Source organism: Phalaenopsis equestris, unplaced genomic scaffold, assembly GCF_001263595.1.
Source record: "Phalaenopsis equestris unplaced genomic scaffold, ASM126359v1 Scaffold000302, whole genome shotgun sequence".
NCBI classification, from domain to species: Eukaryota; Viridiplantae; Streptophyta; class Magnoliopsida; order Asparagales; family Orchidaceae; genus Phalaenopsis; species Phalaenopsis equestris.
In genome coordinates, this window is record NW_018164744.1 from 328558 (window position 1) to 352789 (window position 24232).

Below are 24232 nucleotides of genomic sequence, written 5' to 3' on the forward strand. Positions count from 1 at the left end.
GAAACATCTGCAGCAATTTTATAAAAGAGAGGAAGTATAAATAAAAATTTAGTAAACCAGCAAGAACAATCAATCTAAAAGAAAATGAAAATGCATACAAGTTGTAAACTCAAAAACACAATTGATGCTAATCAAAAGAAATGCAAAGGATGCTCTTACGGAAAGAACAGTTCAATATCTGTTTCCATGTGCCAGATTACTAACTAGAGAAAAGCAAAATCAAAAAGAATTTGATACATCAATAATTTTACTTTCATTTTTATCTCATTCAGAGCCACAGCCTTTGATATCTTGTGGAAATCGGGGTATTGGGAGAATAATGGAAACCTAAAGATACAACCACAAACTTCAATTTAAGGGTTACTGGTAGAATAATGGAGATTCACTTTTGGGTAAATAATGCAGGCCGCTTACTGGGAGAATAATGGAGGCCGCTTCCAAGCATGAAGGCGTGATCGGCGAGGTTCTTGGCAGCCATACCGAGCTCAAGTAGATCTGAATTAATGAGATCGCTGCTGATTTGATCTGTCTTCATTGCTAGATACCCTAATTTTTCCATTCTTACTCGCAAGGGAGAGCAGACTCGAAGAGGAAGAAAGATGTTGATTTACCGACTCTTCGGATGTTGGCACGCGTTTCCGATCGGCAGAGGAAGCTCCCCAGGAGGGATCAAATGGAAGAAGGGTAGGGGAGTAAAAAGTCGGAGTGATACCGCGGGCCGCAGGGTCTCACCCGCGGCCGGCTTTTCCCTCAGATTCGCGGCCACCGCAAGTGGAACTCCATTGTTTATACGAACCAATTACAAAAGCTTTCTAGAACTCATAGCTCAAGCATTTTAAACTCCAAAGTTGTAGATATTTAATCTTCAAGTCATTCAAACTCTAGAGTAGCAATATTTTTGTTCTTTTATTTTAAATTGTTGCGTTATGGCTACCCCTTTGAAAATAATCTATGATAAGCCAACTAGGCATATGATGCCTTTTTTCTTTTGACACGATGACAACTGGCAAATCAAAACATGCAAAAAATGGGCTTTGTCATTAGTGCATCGATACCCTGTATCTTATAAAAGATATAAAGGTTTATAAGACTCCAAAGCCGTTAACTTGATTCAAAAAGCCCAGACAAATTAGCCACACTGCATCAAGAATGGACCTTCAAAAAGGGATGCTTTGTGCTTATTTAGAAAATTCACTCTTTGCAAGTGGCGGCATTAAAGAAATACTATTCAAGTGTTATTGGCAGACTCCAACTTCAATAGAACATTTCATAGAATTACAAAACAATTCTACTGGGCCAAGGTAAAGAAAGGGCGTAGAAGAATTTATTAGAAATTTCCCCACATGAAAGATGAAAAAAAATCAACCGTTGGTTCCCGCTAGTTTGCTACAACCACTTCCTTAACATTACCACCCTATTATACAACAAGCAAGTTCATTGTTCTTTTCATTGCAGAAGTTGGCAAATTGCATAAGATGCCAAAAACTGCAACATCTAATTAAAATAGTGTTCTTGAGTTCCTTCTAGAAGGAATTCAATAAGGCATTGGGCACAAAACTATAATATAGTACTACTGATCACTTGGCAAGTGACAACTACGTGGAATTAACCAATGGAGGATTGGAACAATATTTTTGTTGTTCTGCGTTGGACAACCTTGCACCATGAACTCAATGCCTTCCTTGGGCTGAATTCTCATAGAACACTTACCGCATGGCCATCAACAGCTTACTGTTCCACTCCTTATATGAACTTAGATCACTAACGACACATCCATACATTGGACACTCAGTTATTTGTTGAGATGTTTGATACTTTGTTTCATGAATGAGAGTGACTTTACAATTCATTTACGATCAATTTTTAAGAGCTCAACAATGCATGAGAAGCATCAATGTTGTTAGGAGTTTCAAGTAGGTGAATTGGTTCTGGTCTAGCTAAAACCATATCTATAGATTTTGTCATGACAACAAACCTATTCGAAACCGAGAAGGCACTCTGAGTCCTATAAAGCCATATAAAGAGAAGGAGCAATTGTCTATAAACTGAAATTACTAGAACAAACTGGATTATACTATAGTTCATTAGTAAAACCTTACTAAAAGGACCTACAGAAAACTGCATGGAGCAAACTATATGTTTGAATAGGACTTTCTTTAACTCTATAATGTCACCCAAATTTCTTAAATTAAAAGGTTGTTGCTGGATACCTTAGTCATCTGCTCACTGATTAATTTGTTTTGTAATATAGAACAACATGCATTCATAATTGGGCATCTGATTTGTAGTTTTGTGGACATGAAGGCTTTTTATGTTGGTTGCAGACTATCTGGATTTATGCATTAATTTACCAGCGATCTGATTTTGTTTGTCTCAGCTTCATAACACTGTTTTCTACCAGCAATTAGATTTTGTTTGTCTCAGCTTCAGAAAATTATTTAATGTATTACATGATATGATTAGGTAGGCATGAACTCCAGCTCGGTAATACATTCATAGCAGGAATAAATTCAGTCCCTCCTAATGGGGAGCTTCCTCCTCAGGTATTTTCTTCTATTATTTGTTCCCCACATTACATTCTTATAATTTGTTCATACCTAAAGAATTTTACTTATATTTTCTTTTAATTTATGGCAAAGTATCTCTATAGATTAGATACTTTGAATTTACTTTTCTTCAATCTTCTGATGATATATTTCACTTTTCTTATTACATACTTTTTGCATGATAGAATGGCTAAGTATTTGTCTATGTCCACTTCTTATATGTTCAACCGAGAAGATGCAATACGAAATGCTAGTCTAGTTATTGTTCAGAGATTTGTTTGCAAAAGTATATTTCAGTTGGTTAGAAGGTGGTATTAATACTCAATATTCTCAAATATATTTTACTGATATAAGAAAGTGCCAATTTATTTCTGTGTGGTTTATTTGATTTTCTTGAAGGAAGAATAGTTTAATAATGCTATATTTCAGTTAAAAGACGATTGATATTGTGCTTTCTGTGTCAATAATATTTCAAAATTGTTCTATTCCTTTATTTTATCACCTAACAATTAACTCGAACATGTGTTTCATATTCCAATGAATCTATTTTTTTTTTTGGGCAATAAAATATTTATTTAACTAATTTGCATCAGAGGACCAGATAAATGTAAATATTTAAACACGGAAAAGTAACCTGGACATTGTTTTCAACCACATTATAACTGATTATTTGGACTTAGCATTCTCAATCCTAGATGACACAGTTTTAAATTGTGGACAAAACCCTCTCTATAGCATATAAGGATTAAGTTGAATGCATCAACTTCTTTCTATATCGTCAAATGTGTCAGAACTTCATGCACCATATGCTTTATTAGTCTAAAGGTTTGATTTTTATTTTGAAATCTTTTAGATCAAAACTCTATGAATATGAATATGATTTTTTCTAATCATTTGGGGCTAAGCATGACTTTTTCTGTCCATTTGTGTGCATGTGTTATAAATTTAAGGGGTGAGGGTTGTAATAGCAATTGTTTCATGCAGTAGATTGCTTGCACAGAAGTACATGAGTGGTTATTGGCATAAAAAAATTTTAAAACCCCAAATTGATTAATTGATTAACTAATTAGTGATGTTACATTACCAAGTTAATATTTTCTTAATTATATTAGTTTGCTGTGTTAATTTTGAGAATTATTCTATTAATTAATTTGATTAATTAATATTAAATTTATTTTTCCAGAAAAATTGTTTAATCTAGTTCTATAGGGTCAACTCAATTCATTCTTTATGCAGCCCTTCCTAAATTATTGGCCAAGAATGCTTCCTTTCCTTGCATGGCAAGAAGGCATAGCTTCCCCCATGTATTTGTTGATTGCAGTGGGGTGGTTGTAATCACCATAATTTTTCTCATCTCCTTTATTGTCTTTATGTTCGAGGCAGTTGCACTCCATTTGACATCATGATTCTCATATTTGTTGGGGTCATGAGAACCTAAGTAGCATGCGGAAGAGCACTAGTTGGGATTTTATAGTTGGAGTTGGAGTTTCAAAAGGAATAGGAGCCCATGGCCTTATAATTCTTCGTTTGTGTTACTTAATAATTTTTTAAGTTCGAACTCTAACCATGAACCATGAATAAGATGAACTAAGTATTGATCAAACTGATTGATATGCTTCTTGGAGGCAAGTTTATAAGATGATCCAATCCAATCAAGATTCAATTGGATGTAAGGAATGGACTCTTAAGCAATTTCCAAGTAAAGTTCCTAGATGATAGGCATTTTTTTTATCATTTCTTGGAACCTTGTTAGGATTGTTAAATTAAGGGCTTGTTCACCCCTTAGGCTAGTTCCTGTGGAATTTCGTTCTTGTTAGGCTGCGCAGACACCGGCCATTTGGGACATACAAGTTCCATCTGTGAAAGCTTTTGGAGGGAGTTTCATATTTCAGCTTTATTCTTTTTATTCTTTTCTTATTATATTGTATGTCTTTTCCTTGGCTTTTTTTTAATATTTGGTAAGTTGTAATTGTATGTATTCTGTTTGTCCTAGCTGGGCCCCATATAATAAGGAGAAATATTGTAACTCGGTTTTGAAGGAAAGAAGAGAATATAGTTTCTCCACCTTACTTCATGGTATCAGAGCGGGAGAATCCTAGCTGTTTTGCCCTCCTCGACCAGCCTTCACCTGCTGTCCACGCACAACACCCTCCTCAACCATCCTTTTATCAGACCTATCAAGCCCCAGCTCCAGCGTACACTCCAGCAGCACTCCTGCGGCAGCCCCTTCTCCTTGCCTTGACAACACGCAGCAGAAACATACTGCTGCTGATTCCAGTAGCCTTCGTTGTATCCAGCAGCACTGGCAGCCTACGTTGATTCAAGCAGCACAATCATGCAGATTCCTGCTCTACGTAATGTTGCCGCTGCCTTCATATAGATTGTTGTTCAAGGCCCTACTGCGGACCCCGGTCGTGTTTTCCTCCTACATTGCCGCTGCCCGCTTTCTTGCAGTCCTCTATTCTCAGAACCTTCCTGGTGCCCTGCCTCCCTTGTAGTGGCTAACCAACCTATCTATGACGAAACAAGGGATGAAGACTTCCTGTCCTATAGCAAAAGGCGGTACCGAATCCAAAACAAACACGGTTGGACAGCCATAAATTTCTTCCCTCACCACCAATCATAAACTCATAAACTCAATGACTATAATTTTCTCTAATAGTATCAATCATTATGTATATCTGTGGGCAGGGGAAAGAGGAGCGCCTTACTAGAGGAGCCATTTTTGATCTTATTGATTCTCTTTATCGCTCATAGAAGATCCAAGATCATATGATCATATCTTGGTTAATCAATTTTATGACAACAAAAGTTGGAGAAATTTATTGCTTTAAAATTTCTCCCAAAAGTAATTAAGCCCAAAAGTAATTAAAAAAAAGAGTATTCATAAGAATTTATATAATTGAAGTTGTAATCTTCAATACCAGTCATTATTTTAAAATGTAACTAATATTCATATCGATTATTAATGATTAGGGAAAAAGGAAGAAGATTGAGATTGAAGACGATGAGGAATAGGAGCACATTTAAAATCACTGAGGATGAGGGAGGGACGAAAGCAATTTATTATATCGATGATTTTAAAAACAAATCAAGTGACGAGAGTGATTTAGGATTTGGAATCTAACCTTTTGTTATTTGTCATGTTCTTACTATTGCTGTCAATAGGAGTTGGAGAGAGACTAATTATGTTCAACTTATTCTGAAATATAATGATGACTTACTTTGATGTTTTTATATGTTTTAATAACCCTTCTTACTTCATGTTTTAATGTTAGAATCTTAACATGTTATTTTTTACTTTGCATAATTTTATTATTTCTTATTATCTTGGCATGTTAATATGATATTTTTTTTTTGCTATTGGGTTGTGATTTAATATATGATTTTTTTATTTTATACTTTGAAGTTGTATAATATTTTTTATTTTATAATTTAAAGTTTGTTTGATACTTTCTATTTTATCTATTTTGTTGATTTTGAGGCTTATACCTCAAATCATCTCGAGGCTTATGTCTAATCTCATGAATGAAAAATATTTCGATGCATTGCACAATGTTTAATTTTGCTTTATGTTAGAATGTTAAAATATTAGAAGGCATAGGATTTTGTGTGATTGTTGTAGAATCAACCCTTTAGCCTCTTTTGTTTTCTTTCTCTTTAGTTAAGATAAAAGTGAGAAAGGGGTCGGAGGTGGGGAGAGGAGGTGGTATGATGAGTGAGAAAGGGGTCGGAGGTGGGGAGAGGAGGTGGGTATGATGGAGAGAGAGAGCTTGAGTTTTATGTGAGGAACCATGATATCATTCAGTATAACAACTATAATAAATAATGCCCAAGGAACTATTTATGTGGTTGGGAGCTAATCACACATAATAATCTATCGGAAGGAAGTGTTATAATAAATATGACGTGTGTAACACATAAATAAGACATGAGAAAAATATGAAACTTAAACTATTTAGAATCTAAACATAATGTGAGAATTTCTCTTAATGATTAATTCAGGGAAGGAAAGCCATGCTCATGAATTCAGTTTATTATGCATGCTTCTACAAGGAAATACTTTAGTTATACATTTAAATTTGAATGAAATTTTGACTTAATTTTTTTTGTGTATTCACTGTTAATTCAACTTATGACCAAGCTTAATTTAATTTTTGTAGGAATTTCGTAAGCGCGTTTTAGAAGGCTTTCAGGTCAGCCCCTTTTGGCATCAGGGCTTTATTCGTGATGATGGAAGGCATGTTTAAAACTTGTTTTATTTTTCATATCCCTTGTAAGTCTGATAATGTAAATTAATCATAATAATCTTTAAATTTACGACTAGCTTTAGGTGCATGTCGTTGCCAATGCCATTCTTTACTATTTATATTCATTATCATTTGAATTATTCCTTTACTTTAAAAATGCGACAAAAATCAAAATGATCCACTGACTATTGACATGGGCGAAAATGATCTTATAGATTATGTAAAAGGCCAGTTTAGTTCCTAAACTGTAAAAAATGGAATCAAAATAGTCCTTGATGGGATTATTTTAGCCCTCATTTAAAGAGATTGAGGAATATTTTAGTCGTTATTTAAAAATTCTGGGGACTAGATTGGCTTTTTACATAGTCTGGTACTATTTTGTCTCCCTGAAAATAGTTGGACTCTTTTGATATTTTTCTCCTTGCGAAAAATAGGGCATGCTCTTTAGAAATATCTTATGAATGAGAATAGTTTCTTAGAATATTTATACATGTAACATGTTTTGCAGCTTGCATTGATTCTCTTGCATTCCAGACTGCAACATTTTTTGAAGCTGTCTCTTGTCATACCCATTTAATTTTATTTGCATTTATGACTTTTTTTTATAGGTCAACCTATGTTCAAACTGTGAAGACTGCTCGTTGGGAATATAGTACACGTCCAATATATGGATGGGGTGATGTGAAATCTAAGCAAAAATCTACTGCAGGCTGGTTAGCTGCTTTTCCTGTATTTGAACCTCATTGGCAAGTATGCATGGCCGGCGGTTTGTCAACGGGTAATGATTATTTGATTATGATGCAAGTAAGAACAGGAGTTATTATACTCAAATTGTCAATCCATTTTTTCTTCAACATTTTGAACTAAATGCATATATTTTTTTGCACTTTGGTATCCTATATATGTTAGTTTCTGATAAAATTTGTCTTTTTAGCTCAACACGTAATTAAATATATTTATATTTTTTAAAATGTGTATAATCACGTCATATTTTATTATGGAGGCTCTAGCACCAAAAATGCCTATTTAAGATAAACATCAAAATTTTAGGACAAATTAATAGAGGCTTCTAAAAGGAGCTTTTGGAACTTTATACGAGGCATAGAAAACCTTCTGAATTTTCGAAAAAACTTTCTAGAAGGTGGGTAGAAGCTTTCTAAAGATTAGAAAAATCTTCTCGATCCCTTGGAATATTTTGGATACAAGGTAAGAATGACAACAGAATCAAAATTTTCCAACCTATATATAAGTGTTCAACCACATCTCGGGAAGGATTTGCAGCTTGATTCACCCAAATTTAAAAAGATGAAAAAGGAAATGACTAGATCAATGGAGAAAGTGAGAAGACTTAGCTGTAATTTGCAAGGAGCTTTCCATAAATCACTCTAATCTAGTAGGCCTTGGTTGTTGACCACGTGAAGAATGTTGATAGGATTTAGATTAGTTTCCTTGAATTTAGGATTATAATTGGAATTATTTCATTTGATCCTGTATGGCAATAAATAGGGGTTCATTGTAGAACCTTTTCATGTAAACTAAATTACTGGCCATGTTTCTTATAATGCCTTCTCTACATTACAACAATTGTGCCACCTCGATTACTCTTAGTCTGCGATCATTCTACATCCTCTCTTTCACTAGAAGCTCCTATTTATTTATCTTTTTATCCATTATTATAAATAAAAGAGTTGCGAAGCTGCTATCAAGGAAGCTAGGGGACCCCAAGGATTAAAGAAAAAGAGTGTTCTCCTTCATTTGTTCTACATGTTGACTAGATTAAATATGGTGATAATAGAATAAAAAAGATGGAACTTCGATTGAAATTAAGGTAAACTATTTATTTTCTAAGAAAAGTGCACTCAATTTTCGCCTCTTTCACAAAATGAGCTTTCTTATTTGTCTAGAACATAAAAATTGCCCATGATGGTTTCTTTGTATTGCTTGAGTTGTTGCCCAAAGGGAGGATAAAAAATTTGCCATTTGTGAAAAAGATTATACAGGAGTATACAGACACATTTTTAATAATAATAACAATAACAATAATAATAATAATAATAAATAGTATTTTTTAAAACATAAATAATGTGTGTATTTATTAACTTATAAAATATATATCATACATGGGTGTTAAAAACACCCATCTTTGTAGCCTTTGGGCGCTTTGCTTTACTTGAGTACATTGATATAGAAACCTAGTGGCCCCGTGTGTGTGTGTACATATAAACCAAGATTAATTGCGTGAGTTTATAACCCAAGCAAGGGCTTTGAGGTTGTTGGAGTAAATTTATATTTTACTTGAACATAACATGGTTGGAAAAATAATAATAAAACAAAATAAAATAAAAATTTTGGTTGTCATGCCTCTCACCTCTGTCCAATATATATCACAAATGTGTAGACTATTGTGTCACATATAAGGCATATGGTGCCCAGTTTAATAAGAAAATCAAGCTAGAATCAATTATTTGAAAAGACTTTGTTTTTGTTGCATCACATTGGAGGCATATGTCATCCATTTTAATAAAAAGAAAGTTAAAATGAAATCAAGTACTTGAAAAATCATTTTCCTTTATTGTTGCATCACGTAGGAGTCATATGACATCCAATTTAATAAAAAGAAAGTTAAAATGGAATCAACTACTTGAAAAATTCTTTCCCTTTCTTGAACTTACCTACCAATACCAACCAATATCACCTCACTAAAGACCTGAGCTCCTCTACATCCTTTACCTGTGCTCTCTAGCTTTTGTTTGTTACTTGCACCTGAGATCTACAGCACACGCTTTGCCTTTCATTTAGTTTTGCTACTGCACCTCTTCTCCCTTTACGTGATTCACCACATTGTCTCAAATCTCCATCTGCACTCGTCTTAGTGCCAAAAGCTTCCCAAATCTTTTTCGTTCTCCCCTCTCGCAACATATGACTCTTCCTTCTCCCAACCCATGAACACCTCCTCTATAGGTGGTGCTGTCAATTTTAACCGTGGGACTCCCCCATAAAAACCTCAACCTCCAATGCAATTTATCTTATAATATAATATTTAGGAAATTTTATTCAATTGCGATAGAAACATAAATTTGCCCAAGCTTAATTCTCTCCAGGTGAGCTTGTAGAATCAACGAAGTTCGCAATTCAATAACCTTCCTTCCTCTAAAACTAAATATCAATGTTGGCAAAATTTAGGGCATGATAATCCAATGACAAAATAAAATTAAATGTACCTTTCACTCAATGAGTTCTCAGTTACCAGAATATTATGAGTAGAGGGGATCTTTTAACCATAAATTGCCTCAGAATTTCGAAAGAAATATGCTCCAGGCTGTTGTCTCAATGATGGTCATAGTATGAACAAATTCTTAATGGAATAAAATTCTAACTCAAGTCCTTCAACAAAAATATACAAAAATCAAAAAGATAAAAGCAGTAATTTGTTTCTTTGTGCATATAGAAGCCTCTCATCCACCCTTCCCATTGATCCACCAAAGATGATAAATGTAAGTTCGACTAAAATTCATAGAATTCAATGTTATATCAATTTTATTCATATTATTACACTAATGAATTTAATGCTTGTAAAGATGTGGAAAATTTCTTTCTAACTGGTGGCTATTAGTGTAATTTCAACAATGTTATATCAATTTTATTCATATTATTACACTAAAAAATTTAATGCTTGTAAAGATTTGGAAAATTTCTTTCTAAGTGGTGGCTATTAGTGTAATTTCAATAATATCACTATATTATAATTATGATCAAAGTTTGAATGTGATTTGTTGTCAAAGTTTATTTGATAGAGCCCTCATTTAACCAAGATTAGCTTAAAATCGATCCTCAACGATATTTTCTTTTCTATTTACAGGTTTTCTTGTACGATAAACTCATGGTTGTTGGGAATGATTCTTTTTTCAAATTGTGTCAATTCATTCTTTCGCCTAGTAGATTTGGGTCTATAACAATACGAAATGATGAAATCATGAGATCTTGATAAAATCTATCATCATTTCTCACCATTTAATCTAAGATAACATTGATGCATTATTCTCTGCAAATCAAATTGTTGCTACAAAAATAAGGCTTCTTAGACCTGGCAAACTAAATTTGTTTCACAGTTCTCATTCATAATCAAGAAGAATAATTAATCTCTATTAGATTTTGAAGTAGTTGTTTTTGAGTAAAATTTTTGACTAGTTTCTTATTTGATGTCAATTTATCCTCTTATAACTTGACCTTGAACCACTCAAGTATAATTGAGTCGAGAATTTTGGAACCTATAAATTCATGTAATTGCATTAAAGTATGTTTCTTATTTCATCTTTGGCTAGTTTTGTAGGGTCTTATCTTTTAGCCTCATATGGTAGTATCCTGCTGTGAATATTTTGGTAATAATCCTAAAAAGGAATGTAAAGCTAAATTTGTCTTAATTCTTTTTAAAATTTTTTATCATCGATGATATTGAGAACACTAAAATACAACCTTAATAAACTTTTGTATTTTTGCTCAAGAAGTATTAAGTGTTGTTCCCTGGCTTCTCTTGAGTCTGATTTTATAATGTTATAACTATGATATTGATTTACCTTAAAAAAAATGATCACATTTACTCCCATAACCAATTGAATATGGGGGATACGACCTAGTCAGCTCAAGTATCGCCACTTATCTCCATTCTCTTGAAGCCAACAAAAGTTTTGTGGACTCATTAATATGAACAACCTTATAATTTTTACTTGGAATCATCTTCATCATGATCTTGACAAATATTATTCTCATGCTTCGAGAGAATTTCTTCTTTTGCCTCAAACTTGCTAGTAATCATTGTTGTTTGATTTAGCTACTGAAATAGTGGCACATAGCCATTTTTGTGGAGAAATTGTCGCATGAGAAGATATCTGGTTTTATTGCCATGTTCTCTATTAAAGCAAAAGCCCAAAACCAGTCTCTCAACTTTCAACAACTGATCAATTTAGTTTCAAAGTGTTAATAAGCATCATGTTAGTCCTAAACTATTGAAAATTGATTCATATTAGGCCTAAATTAATTTTTTTGTTTAATATAATGGTGTTATGAGACCAATTAAGGGTATATTAGTCAAATTAACAAATTATATTTACGAAAGATCATCCAAACTTGTTGCTTCATCATGTCATATCCCTAGGCCTTCACTACTTCGTGGCTACTTCGTCGCTGCTATGGATCTATGTTTCGTCGGTTCAACTGCTACTTATTTGAGCTTCAGTAACTGCGAAGAAACCACACTTCGATCCTCATTGGTTCGACCTAGAGAAGGCTCGACTAAAACCAACTAGAGCAACAATTATGGGACTATACTTTTTAGCATGATTTAACCTAATCAAACCATAAAAGTGACATCTTTAAATTCTACGAGTTCTTAATTCTTGTTTCTTCTATTTTGCCTTAAATCCATTATTTAGTAAATCCTGTTTGAAAATGGATCTGCCGAATTTAGAGTAGTTGAAGTGCGTGAAGGCTGGTGGTACATAGAGGGAGAATGACGAGGGTCGTGTTCCTTAGTGCTTTCTAGTAAAAGTGGAGCAGGAGGAAGATGGAAATTTGGTGGCCTTCGTATGCTATTATCTCATTGTTGCCTTCCCAACTAGCTCTGATCGTGATTGTATCACGAGGGTTCGATCGCAAAGACAAAGATTTTGGGTTAAGCCGATTGAGGGGGAAGGATGTCAGTGAGGGTATCGAGCAGAAGAGGGGAAGGGGAAGGTAGGTTTGTGGCTTTAATTTAATTTCATATAAGGTTATATCATTAATTTAATTGATTAATAACTAGTGATTAATTAATATTTTAGCAAATTAATTATAATTAGATAAATGTAATATACTATTTAATAGTTAATTAGCAAAAAAATTACATATTAAAATTTAATTAATCAAATAAAATTCTAATATTTATTAATTAGTTAATTAATAAATAATTCTGGCTAGATGTAAATGGAAGTATTTAATGATTATTTATATCAAAACAAAAAGATATACTCTCATTTATAAATTTAAATAATCAATTTCATACAAAAAAAGTGATGATAAAATGAAATGTTTATTTAAAATTTCTATTATAAATTACATTCAAAGTTAATGCAATGTTTACTTTAACGATTAAATTTAGCCTAGGGACTAATTGGGATCAATTTTCAATAGTGTAGGACTAAAGTTGAGCACTTTAAAATTCAATGACTAAATTCGTCACTTTTTGATTATCAGGGGACTATTTTGAGCTTCTGCTCTTCCCTATCACTTCTTCGCAATTAAAGATAGGCCTTCAAGTGGATGCAAGTCCTAACCAAACTTATATTTGGGTTAGCATTCAGAATAGCATGCCTTCTAAAATAATTAAATCCTAAAATAGCTAAAGTCTATATTGTCAATCAGGAAGGATGAAAATCAGACAGCTAAATTAAGAGTTTTTTATAATTAGAAACTTTCTTATTTTCAATATATTTATTCTGATATATTTCCCTTTTAGCTGAATATTTAGATTAGGAATATGTATTATCAAGTTACCTAAAATAGATTATACGCACTTTATTTTGTATCTAAAATAGATTGTAAGATTATTATTTAATGGAATGAAAGCAAAGGGAAAAGACAATTGAGTCTATTCAGTATTTAACCTATTTTTATTAAAACTTTGACATGGTATCAAAGCCAAAATTTTGCCCTAACCACTGGTAATTATTGGAGGACCATCAAGGCTCCCTTCCCGCCGGCCTTCTTGCGGGATGGGATGAACTATTTCTTCGCCTTATTCTCGCTCGTCTACTTTGTCTAAAGCCCTCTTCTTCTTCATCTGCACCACTGTCGGAACGAGAAACACAATGAATAAAGTTTTGGGGTTTTTGATGAAAATCCTCTTCTCCGGCTGCGTCCACGACATCTTCAAGACAGTAAACTCCATGTACTTCGACTCCCACGACTCCTTCCTCACCTTCACCGAAGAAGAAATTAAGAGCTTCTTTGCAACCTCCGTTTTCGGCGATTCGTACAACTCCGTCGAGAATGTCATTCGACGGCTGCGATCCGATCGACCTTCTTTGATCCCGACGAGACCAGCTCGTCGATCATGGTGAAATTGAAATTGGCCGGTGAAGTCCTGTTCAAACAGAGCATCGCGATGACAGTTGATTCGGAGGACCCGTCGAGGGATTTTAGGGTTTTGATGGATGAGATGGTTGAGGCTAATAGGGTCAAGGAATGGGAAAAACTGGTTGAATTTTTTGTTTGGTTTCTTAGGGCGAATGAGAAGGAGAATCATGGGTTTATATTTAGGGTTTTTCTGGAGTTGCTTGTGGGACTTTCGGCTTCTTCCTCCTCTGTTTCTATGGCTTTGGAGATTGAGGAATTACAGGAAGAATGCGAGTTCTGATGAATCCGTGGATGATACTTTGGTTTTGCGAGAAATTTTCTTTGGTTTGCATGAATAAGTTGTATGAAGAATTATGTCTTGAAGGAGATAGAACTTATTCTAAAATGCAAAATCCATTCATTAAATGCAAAATTCTAAAATGCAAAATCCATTCATTGTGAAATACAAGGATTCTTGGGTTGAAAAGGGCTGTTATGTTTGTATTATTATTCATTTGATTCAGATTTTCTTCACTAAGCATCGCTGCTTCTGTGACATCTTCGATTGCTTCTTACGTTTCGTTTCGACCGCCTTGGCTTCGGCTTCAACACTCATTTCTAGATCGATGGCTTCAGCTTCGACAAACCATAGATCTCTTAGACTTCGGCAAAACTTGGGCTTCGACCCTCTTGGGCTTCGATACTCTCAGGCTTCGGCCTCTCGGGCTTCAACACTTTTGGGCTTCGACACTTTTGGGCTTCAACACTTTTAGGCTTCAGCCTCTTAGGCTTCATCACTTTTGGGCTTCGACATTTTTGGGTTTTGGTACTTTTAGGCTTCGACACTCTTGGGCTTTAGCATTTTCAGGCTTCGACACTTTTGGGCTTTGGCATTTTTAGGCTTCGACGCTCTTTAGGCTTTGGCCCTTTTGGGCTTCGACACTCTCAGACTTTGACATTTCAGGCTTCCGCATTTTTTGGCTTCGACATTTTTTGGTTTCGGCACTTTTGGGATTCGCATTCTTATGCTTCGGCAAAACTGTGGCTTCAACACTCTTGGGCTTCGGCATTTTCGGACTTCGACACTCACGGATTGAGAATTTTTTGTCCCAACAATGTTCAGCAATGTTATTAGTGTTATTAGCTTCTTGTTGGCAAATTGATGCTTCCTGATCAATCAACATCAATTTGAGGGGGGATGTCAATCAGAAAGAATGAAAATCAGACAGCTAAATTAAGAGTATTCTATAATTAGAAGCTTCCTTATTTCCAATATATTTATTATGATATATTTCCCTTTTAGCTGAATATTTAGATTAGGAATATGTATTATCAAGTTACTTAAAATAGATTATATGCACTTTATTTTGTACCTAAAATAGATTGTAAGATTGTTATTTAATGGAATGAAAGCAAAGGGAAAAGACAATTGAGCCTATTCAGTATTCAACCTATTTTTCTCAAAACTTTGAGATATATTTCTTTGAGTATGCTCTTGATGCCTAAGAGGAGGCAACCAATTGTTGCTAATCAAATTCTCTTGATATTATGGCTTAAGTATCTCTAGCATTGATAAACTAGGAACAATGGTATTCTTGTGATGATAAAATCATTAGATCTTGATGGGTCTACTTTCGTCCCCCATTAATTCAATTGGACCCCAAATTTTAAAGTATAGCCTACAAATGAGCACATTTGAGCACTTTTAATTGTGAATGCTTTCTCACGAGTAGGAGGGGTAATTAAAAGGAAGTTTGCTCCCATAATGTGTTTGTACTTTGGATCTAAATAAACAATGGTGTAAAAATAACAAACGAAGTCTGATTGAACTGAAAATAATCTAACTCATTAAAACGTGCTCTTAATTTTGAAGATGGGGCTGGTGCTTTTGCTGAGCAAAATTCTGGTAGTTAATTAGCTTGTAATATTTAGTTTTTTACCCTTGAAGGGCATGTATGCTATTCTATGTTTTTTTTTTAATTGTTGAAGCATATCATTGGAAAAATTTTCCCATCTGTTTCACTTATTATAATCAACTTAAAGCTCCTATTTTACTTTCTTTCGTTATGAAAAAAGTTCTTCATGTATCTTTTGTGTGTGTGTGTGTGTTTTTTTCTTTTTATTTTCTGAACATCTTAGATTCATTGATGTGGTAAGATTGTTGTGTATTTTTTAGAGTCTATCCAAAGATTCAGTGGCATTCCACAGGTTGGATTGAATGGGATGGAGAACGCTTTGAATTTGAAAATGCTCCATCTTACTCGGAAAAAAATTGGGGTGGAGGCTTTCCAAGGAAATGGTTTTGGGTAAGTTTCTTCTTCAACCATCACAAAACCTTTATGGTTGTCATGGAAGGGAAAAATTGTTCTTACTATTTAAAATGAATAATTGGCTGTCATAGGAATAAATAGTAAAAGAGCTTCAAAGGTATTTAAGAACGTACATCTTTGTGTACTGAAAATTTGAAGTCCTTAATCTGTTCCAAAGTGTCATCTAGCTGCAGCCAACATTTGGTGTTTATAGGCTATAAATGATGGCATATGTTGAATACGCCTTGTGCTGTTATCTGTCTAATCATGCTTGCTCAATTAATTTGATTTAGTCAAGCTGCTTATGAAAGTAATTAGATTTTGATACTCTTAAGCATTTAATTATTACATATTCATGTCCTTTAATTTTATTTTTCCGTGAAGCATATCTTGCAGAACTACTCTTGTATAAGTGGCTAACCTGGCTTACAAGCTTCTCACCAGTGCAGGTTGTTTCCCCATCCCCGCTGGTTTCAATCAATCTTTTGGTTGTTATTATTATTACGGTATTAATTAGAAAAACAAAGTACTTTTTTATAAAGAAATAAATATGCACCATAGAATAATTAGCCGCAGACTAGTGTAAATCTGAGTATGCACAAGCCGCCTTTCAATTAAAAGATTATGGAAAGTAGAGCCATGCATATTTAATAAACTATAAAGTACAGAACCTTGAGATGGAAATATCCAAATTTCTAAAAAATTAAATTTATTGAATTAACAATCATTTTAGGTTCCATTTGGTGTGGCAGAAAACCAAAAAAGCAAATCCGTTTACTGTCATAAGAAGCTTAATGCTTGCCTTGGTGCGAATGTGAATGTATAATGGTTTTAAGCTTTAAAAATTTTTCATACATCATATGAACTGATTGAACTGTGATAATCTGATTTCCTTCTTTGTTTGGGCAGATTTTAATATTTGGTATTCTGGCCTTTGTGATTTATGATTGCTTCCCTCATAATTTAAGTAGAATACATACGATTATAAAAATGGTAAATGCTACTTAATTTTGTGTAACCAGATGTTCTGCCTACTGCAGGTCCAGTGTAATGTATTTAAGGGAGCTTCTAGTGCAGTCGCTTTGACAGCTGCTGGTGGCTTAAGGAAACTTCCTGGAGTGGCTGATAACTATGAAAGTGCGGCCTTGGTATGCTATTTCTACGGCTATTTGCTATTTTTGCTGTTAATAGGTTTGCAGTATCTGTAATCATTCCCAGTGATAGAAAATAGGAGAGCCTCACTCCATCCCCAAAGTTGGTTGATGAAGGCTTTCTACTTTAGAACCTTCCTTAATGCTAGAACCATGTATTGATTATAAATGCTCTACCACCTCCACAAGAATCCCATCAAAGCAACAAAATAGCAACGTACATCTTAATTAATGACTCTAATGGCCCCATCCAACCCTAAGTTTAAATTCAAATTTCTTAAAGAGGGCTTTCCCGCTCCTTAAACCATTCTTAAATTTGTGTTCACATTATAACTTATCATGTTGCAATCCTCAAATTTTCTTCATGCTTTCCCTTCTGTCTTTCTTAAGTATCGTTATCATGCGCTGGAGTACAATGACACCCCATCATATCGTTAATTCAATTATGCTCTCTCCTGTAACATCTTGTTTCCATTGTAGCTGATGGTAAGTTTTCTTATACGTTATTGTAATCTCAATTTGTCGGTAGTCATGTAGGGCTCATTTGGTTGGCAATAAACAAAGTGTATTGCATTCCTTTTGCAGGGGTTTTGATCAAAAGAAAAACAAATGGAATGTAAAATTAAAATGTATTTAAAACACATTATTTAGTTCAAATCAATATATTTGGAATTCGTTGGATTTGTCTTCTTTCAAATACATCTTTTTGTGTGAAGTTCTTTTTTGTAGCTTCCAATTTTATTTGCAAGGGAGTGGATTTTATTAAAAATGAAATACTATAAAGAGAAAATACTAAGAATACCTCAAATTTAATAGAAAATAATTGCTAGAGAAAAAATAAAATTACACTAGACAGATGCAATTAGCATGAAATCCTATGATATTAAACCCTTAGGAAATACAATTTTCAAAATGTCTCGTTTGTCATCCTTGTTTGAAACTTGGAAATGACATACAACAAACAACAATAACAAAACCTTTATCCTACTAGGTGGGGTCGGCTACATGAATCCTTTTAGTGTTATATTTTCATTTAATCCCAGTAAATTAAGATCATTTTTTATACAATAAGCCCAAGTCATCCTAGGTCTACCTCTGCCTTTTCTTAACATAAGCAAAATCTGAAACATTTACTCTTCAAATCAGATTATCAGATGGTCGACGTTTAATGTGACGAAACCATCTAAGACCATCTAAGACGACTCTCTCTATTCTATTTTTGTCTGTCACTGGAGTTACACCAACCCTATCACAAATATATTCATTTCGCATTTTGTCTCTAAGTGTAAAGCCACTCATCCACCTAATCATTCTCATCTCGGCAACACTTCACTTAGTTTTATGCTCCTCTTGTAAAGGTCACCATTCAATGCCATAGAGCGTTGCAAGTCTTACCACCATCTTATAAAATTTTCCTTTCAGTCTAAGTGGTACTTTTCTATCACACAATAGGCCTGAAGCATTCCTCCACTTCAACCAACCAATTCGAGTTCTACTAATAACATCCCCATCAATATCACCGTCACTTTGAATAGTACACCCGAGATATCTAAAGAGTTCACATCTTTTAATAATTTGATCACCCATAGTTACATTTTTGTCACTAGAGCAACTACTACTAAAATTACATTCCATGTATTTAGTTTTAGTTCCACTCAAACGAAGGCCTTTAGACTCCAAGTTAAACCTCCATAATTCAAGTTTTTCCTGTGCTTTTTCTCTCATCTAATCCACGAGAAGGATATCATCAGCAAAAAGCATACACCTGGGTACATCCTCTTGTAATTGTCCAGTAAGACCATGCATAACTAAAGCAAAAAGATATGGGCTTAAAGTCGATCCCTAATGTAAACCAATAAAAATAGGAAAATAATTGGTCAATCCTCCTGTTCGAACACAAGTAAAAGTTCTTGTATACATATCTTTAATGACTTGAATGTAAGTCCTATCAACGCCTTTCTTCTTAAGAACTCTCCAAAGGATATATATTGGAACCTTATCATAAGCTTTTTTTAAATCAATAAAAATCATATGCAGATCCTCCTTATTATACATGAACTTCTTCATCAAGCCTCTCAATAAATGTATAGCTTCGATAGTAGATCTGTCAGACATAAATCCAAATTGATTATAAGAAATCTTTGTAATACTTCTTAACCTATGTTCAATTACCCTCTCCCATAATTTTAAAGTATGACACATCAACTTAATTCCTCTATAATTGGCACTCTCTTGTGGATCCCCTTTATTCTTAAAAATGGGGACCAAAATACTCTTCCTCCACTTCTCAGGCATTTTTTTAGGTTTCAAAATAATATTAAAGAGTTTAGTAAGCCAATAAACTCTCAAATCTCCTAAATATTTCCACATTTCAATTAGGATATCATCAGATCCTATAGAATTTCCACCCTTAGTTTTTTTTAAATCATCCTCTACTTCTTTTTTACTAATGCGACAGTAAAAATGAAACATTTTATTGACATTTTATTATTATTATTAACGATATTAAGATCACTAAGATCGATCGTATTTTCTAAAACTTCATTAAAAAATTTTTAAAATAACTCACCCACTTATTTTAAATATTTTTTTCTAAGAAAAACACTTTTTGATATTTATTTTAAATACACTTTACTTTTAAATCTTTACTTTTCTTTTCTCTTTGTTTGACTAGTTTATACATATATTTTTCACCCTCCTTATTATCTAATTTATTATAAATCACTAAAGGCAGAATTTTTTGCGTCACAAATTGTTCTCTTAGACTCCCTACGGGACGTTTGATATTTCTCCTAGTTCCCTAAGCCTTTACATTTAAACCAATTTTTATAGCAAACCTTATATTTTATCTTTTCTTGCACATTATTATTTCACTACCAACTATTTTTATTTATAGAAACTTTTTCTTTTGGTTCTTCAAGTACAATTTTTGCCACTTGTTTAATAGTTTTTTGTTACTTTATCCCACATAAAATTTGTTTTTTCATGAACATCTCAAATTTTAAAATTTTGAATTTTACTCCTAAAAATAATTTTAATTGTCTTTTAGGTACCCCCATCTAATTCTATGAAAATGATTCCTAGTATTTTTTGTTTTACGATTCTTTATCTTAAAATCTATAACTAACAGTGGATGTTGACTTGGAATGACCTTACAATCTTTTCATTCTCAACGACCTCTTCTTCTCATAAGAAAAGAATCAATTTATGTTTTATTAGCTCCATTCTTATAAATAATAACAAAATTAAGGATTAACAATAACAAAATCATATGCTAAAGTAAAATCCAATATAGTTTTACTTTCTTTATTAATCACTCCAAAATCGTTGCAACCATGAATATTTCTAAAATCTTCTATTACTCTATCGACGTGTCCATTTAAATCTCCTCTAATAAAAAATCTTTCTTCAATAGGTATCATTTGTATTAAGTCTTCTAAGTCATTCCAGAATTTATCTTTAAAACCTTATCTAAACGTACTTGAGGAGCATAAACACTTATAATATTAAAAATATTAGTATCAATAATCTTAACACCTATAATTCTATCTCGAACTATATTAATTTTTACAACATTATCTTTCAAAATCTTATCTATAATTACACTTAGCTCATTTCTAGTGCTACTCTTGCCTAAGTACCAAAGTTTAAAACCTAAGTTATCAATCTCCTTAGCCTTTTCTCTAACCCATTTAGTTTCTTGAACACATAAGATATTTATCTTTCTATGAATCTTAATATCAATTAATTTCATTAATTTACCAGTAAAAGTACATATTCCAAGATCTTTTCCTAATATTAGTTTCATGGACCAATTTATTTACCCGCATTCGTTCGTAATGTGAACACTTTTGCTTATTTGATACTACACCTGAGCACCGGTGTAGCGACCCTTGCACACTTTTCACTATATTCAGACCATATAGTGCGTCTCTTCCAGGGGACGCTCTAGCACTTACACAATGATCAAAATGATTTATGTTATGTTTTTTTTCGACAAGTTTTATGTTGACGATCGACTACTTAACAGGCGATCGACTACGTCACACAACCCTCCACTTTTCACATTTGGGCTTGGAATCGACAATAAAAGTGTTAAACTTTGTAAAAACATAATGTTAATAATTTTTTTTTGTAAAAAAAGATAATTGCTACAGAAAAAAGAAAATTGCACGAGACATAAATACAATTAGCATGAAATCTTATGATATTAAATCCTTGGGAAATAAAATTTCAAAATGACTTATTTGGACTTCTCTTTGAAACTTCTTAAAAACATAATGGTAATAATTTTTTTTTCTGATTTCTGTCTTGTGCTACAAATAAAATTTGAAACCTTCTATCTACTAGAGTGTCAATGTTGTATGTGTTCTCATGTGAATTTTAATGTCTTATTTTTAATTTATTTTTTGAGAAAGCCCAAGGGCTAATATATTAAAAAGAAAGAATGATACAGATATATTGTGTGAGAGGGCCCAAACATGACACCCTACCAACGCGATAAACACCACATGCAAATGATTCCACAAAAAAAAAGGCAAAAAAGAAAATACAGAAAAATAGATGATAGCCCAAAAAAATCAAAAATTTAAAAACACGTATTTTTTTTTTTTTTCTGATTTCTGTCTTGTGCTACAAATAAAATTTGAAACCTTCTATCTACTAGAGTGTCCATGTTGTATGTGTTCTCATGTGAATTTTAATGTCTTATTTTTTATTTATTTTTTGAGAAAGCCCAAGGGCTAATTTATTAAAAAGAAAGAATGATACAGATATATTGTGTGAGAGGGCCCAAACATGACACCCTACCAACCCGATAAACACCACATGCAAATGATTCCACAAAAAAAAGGCAAAAAAGAAAATATAGAAAAATAGATGATAGCCCAAAAAAATCAAAAATTTAAAAACACGTATCAAGTAGCTAGAGAGCGACCCAATTTTGTTCTGCCTCTGCCTCTAGTTCTAGAGAATTTTAATGTCTTGTTAAAAAATAAAAAGACAAGCGGAATAGTTAGGGAGATGAAGGTGAAAGGGGGAGGGGGGAGTTGGAAAGAAAGACGAAGTGAGGATGATAGCCAGTGATTCCACAATTTTTTATAAAAGATGGAGTTGATGAGGGAGGTAGAAACGAAGTATTCAGAGAGTGAGCAAGGGAGACAGAAAGGAGACGACTCTCATAGTTTGAAGAAGGAAGCAAGAGATCCTGAGGAGGTTTAATGGTGAGAGAGGGAGCGAGAGAGAGAATTAGAGTTATGGCGAATGAGATTGGCTGGTGTGGTTTGTACGATTGAGGGAGGTCGAAATTAGGAGAAATGAGCTCACAAAGTGGTAATGAGACGGGCTTGAATTGAAAGCAAAAAGATGCATAGACGTCAAGAACAACTTGACTAGAAGACACAAGGTTTGAGCTGTGCTCACAACGGAGCATTTGAACACATGAGGTGCTCGTTTGATCACAGGCATGAGTGGCGACCGAAAGGGCCCAAAGCACATGAGGGAGAAAGAAATCGCGAGAGCAAGGGTCTTGCCATGAACTCGAGCCAATCTTACGAACCGAGAACCGAATCGACAGTAAGTGAGTGGGAGATAAAAAATATTAGGATTTTTTTTTAAAGTCTTACTCAATATTGTATGTTATTTAAGATTATTTTAGTAAAATCTGTGCAGAAAACCTAGATTTAATTTTACTTAGAAAAATGTCAAAGCTTTAAATAAATGATAAATTTATAATATTGGAAGTATGTTAAAAGATTGTTTTAAAACTTTAAATAGAATTAAAGTGAGGTCATTATTTGATCATATTAATGTGTTAACTAGAATGCATCAACTTACATTAGATAAAATTTAATGCAGTTTAATTTATATATTTGAATGAAAAAAATATTAACTAATATCAATTAATAAAATTGAAAATTATTAAATAACTTTAAATGGATTATATTATTTTTAGTAAAATTTGAAATAGATTATTACTAAAGTGAGAAGATACTAGAATATGCTTTAAATCAAAATTTTTGGCTTTTTCTATGTCAAGAAATATTAAAGTCGTATTATTGTTGGAATTTGTAATAAAAAATTACTAAAAATGCAGATGTTAGGATCGGTGTATTTATAATAATGTTATTGAGAGTGTTAAATTAAAGATTTAAAGGTTAATGGTAGTAAGAAAAAATGAATATGATCAAATAAGTATAGAATTTATTATGAACATTTTCTATATGTATCTAATTAAAGAAGAAAATGTAGGGATGAAAGGAAAGTCAGAAATCAAATTATTTAAACTTCAATTGAGTACTCTTATTTCTAAATAATGATAATAATATTGTGTTTCTTTTAAGTCTCATGCTTTAGAATGATATTTGGTTAGATATTTTGATAGCGCATTTATGATACGATTATTATGTTATAATGATCAAATTGGTCATATAGAAATTAATGTTAAAGATTTGCATAGGTATATTAATTTATTATATTTATGAATTATAATAGAAAGGTATTGATGATAAACAGATACAAATAAAAGTTTTTATAATATTGTTGACCTCATTTTTAGTGAGGTCTAGTCTTTCTCTTAGGATTTAGGATCTAGCCTTAGGGATCTCCCTTCGACTATCTTAGAACCTTAGAAATTGGACCCGCCTCATTTTAAAAAAAATTCAACCCGCTTCTGTACTCTTTTGTGGTTTCGCGTGTGTGCTATCGACTTCTAACACTTAGAAGGATGAAACCAACATGAGGAACCCAAAAGGGATCCCTATAAGACCTTTCGAGCCTTAGGGTGGCCTTCTGCACAATTCGCACTCCCGCGCGCACAAACTTCGCAATTCGGAGAGTCGACGCGTCTGATCGCCACAATTCGCATCGCTTGCACTGTTATTCGTCGA

General features: G+C 33.2%; 1 protein-coding gene across 1 annotated transcript in view; it reads left to right on the top strand.

The window, feature by feature from the left end:
- LOC110025563 (probable tocopherol cyclase, chloroplastic) overlaps positions 1-24232 on the top strand; it is a 41947-nt gene that overhangs the window by 5990 nt on the left and 11725 nt on the right. The window contains exons 3-7 of the mRNA XM_020726116.1: positions 2464-2543; positions 6710-6786; positions 7405-7574; positions 16094-16191; positions 17235-17342. Of these exons, the coding sequence (XP_020581775.1) occupies positions 2464-2543; positions 6710-6786; positions 7405-7574; positions 16094-16191; positions 17235-17342 (533 nt within the window). The remainder of the gene's footprint in view (positions 1-2463; positions 2544-6709; positions 6787-7404; positions 7575-16093; positions 16192-17234; positions 17343-24232) is intronic.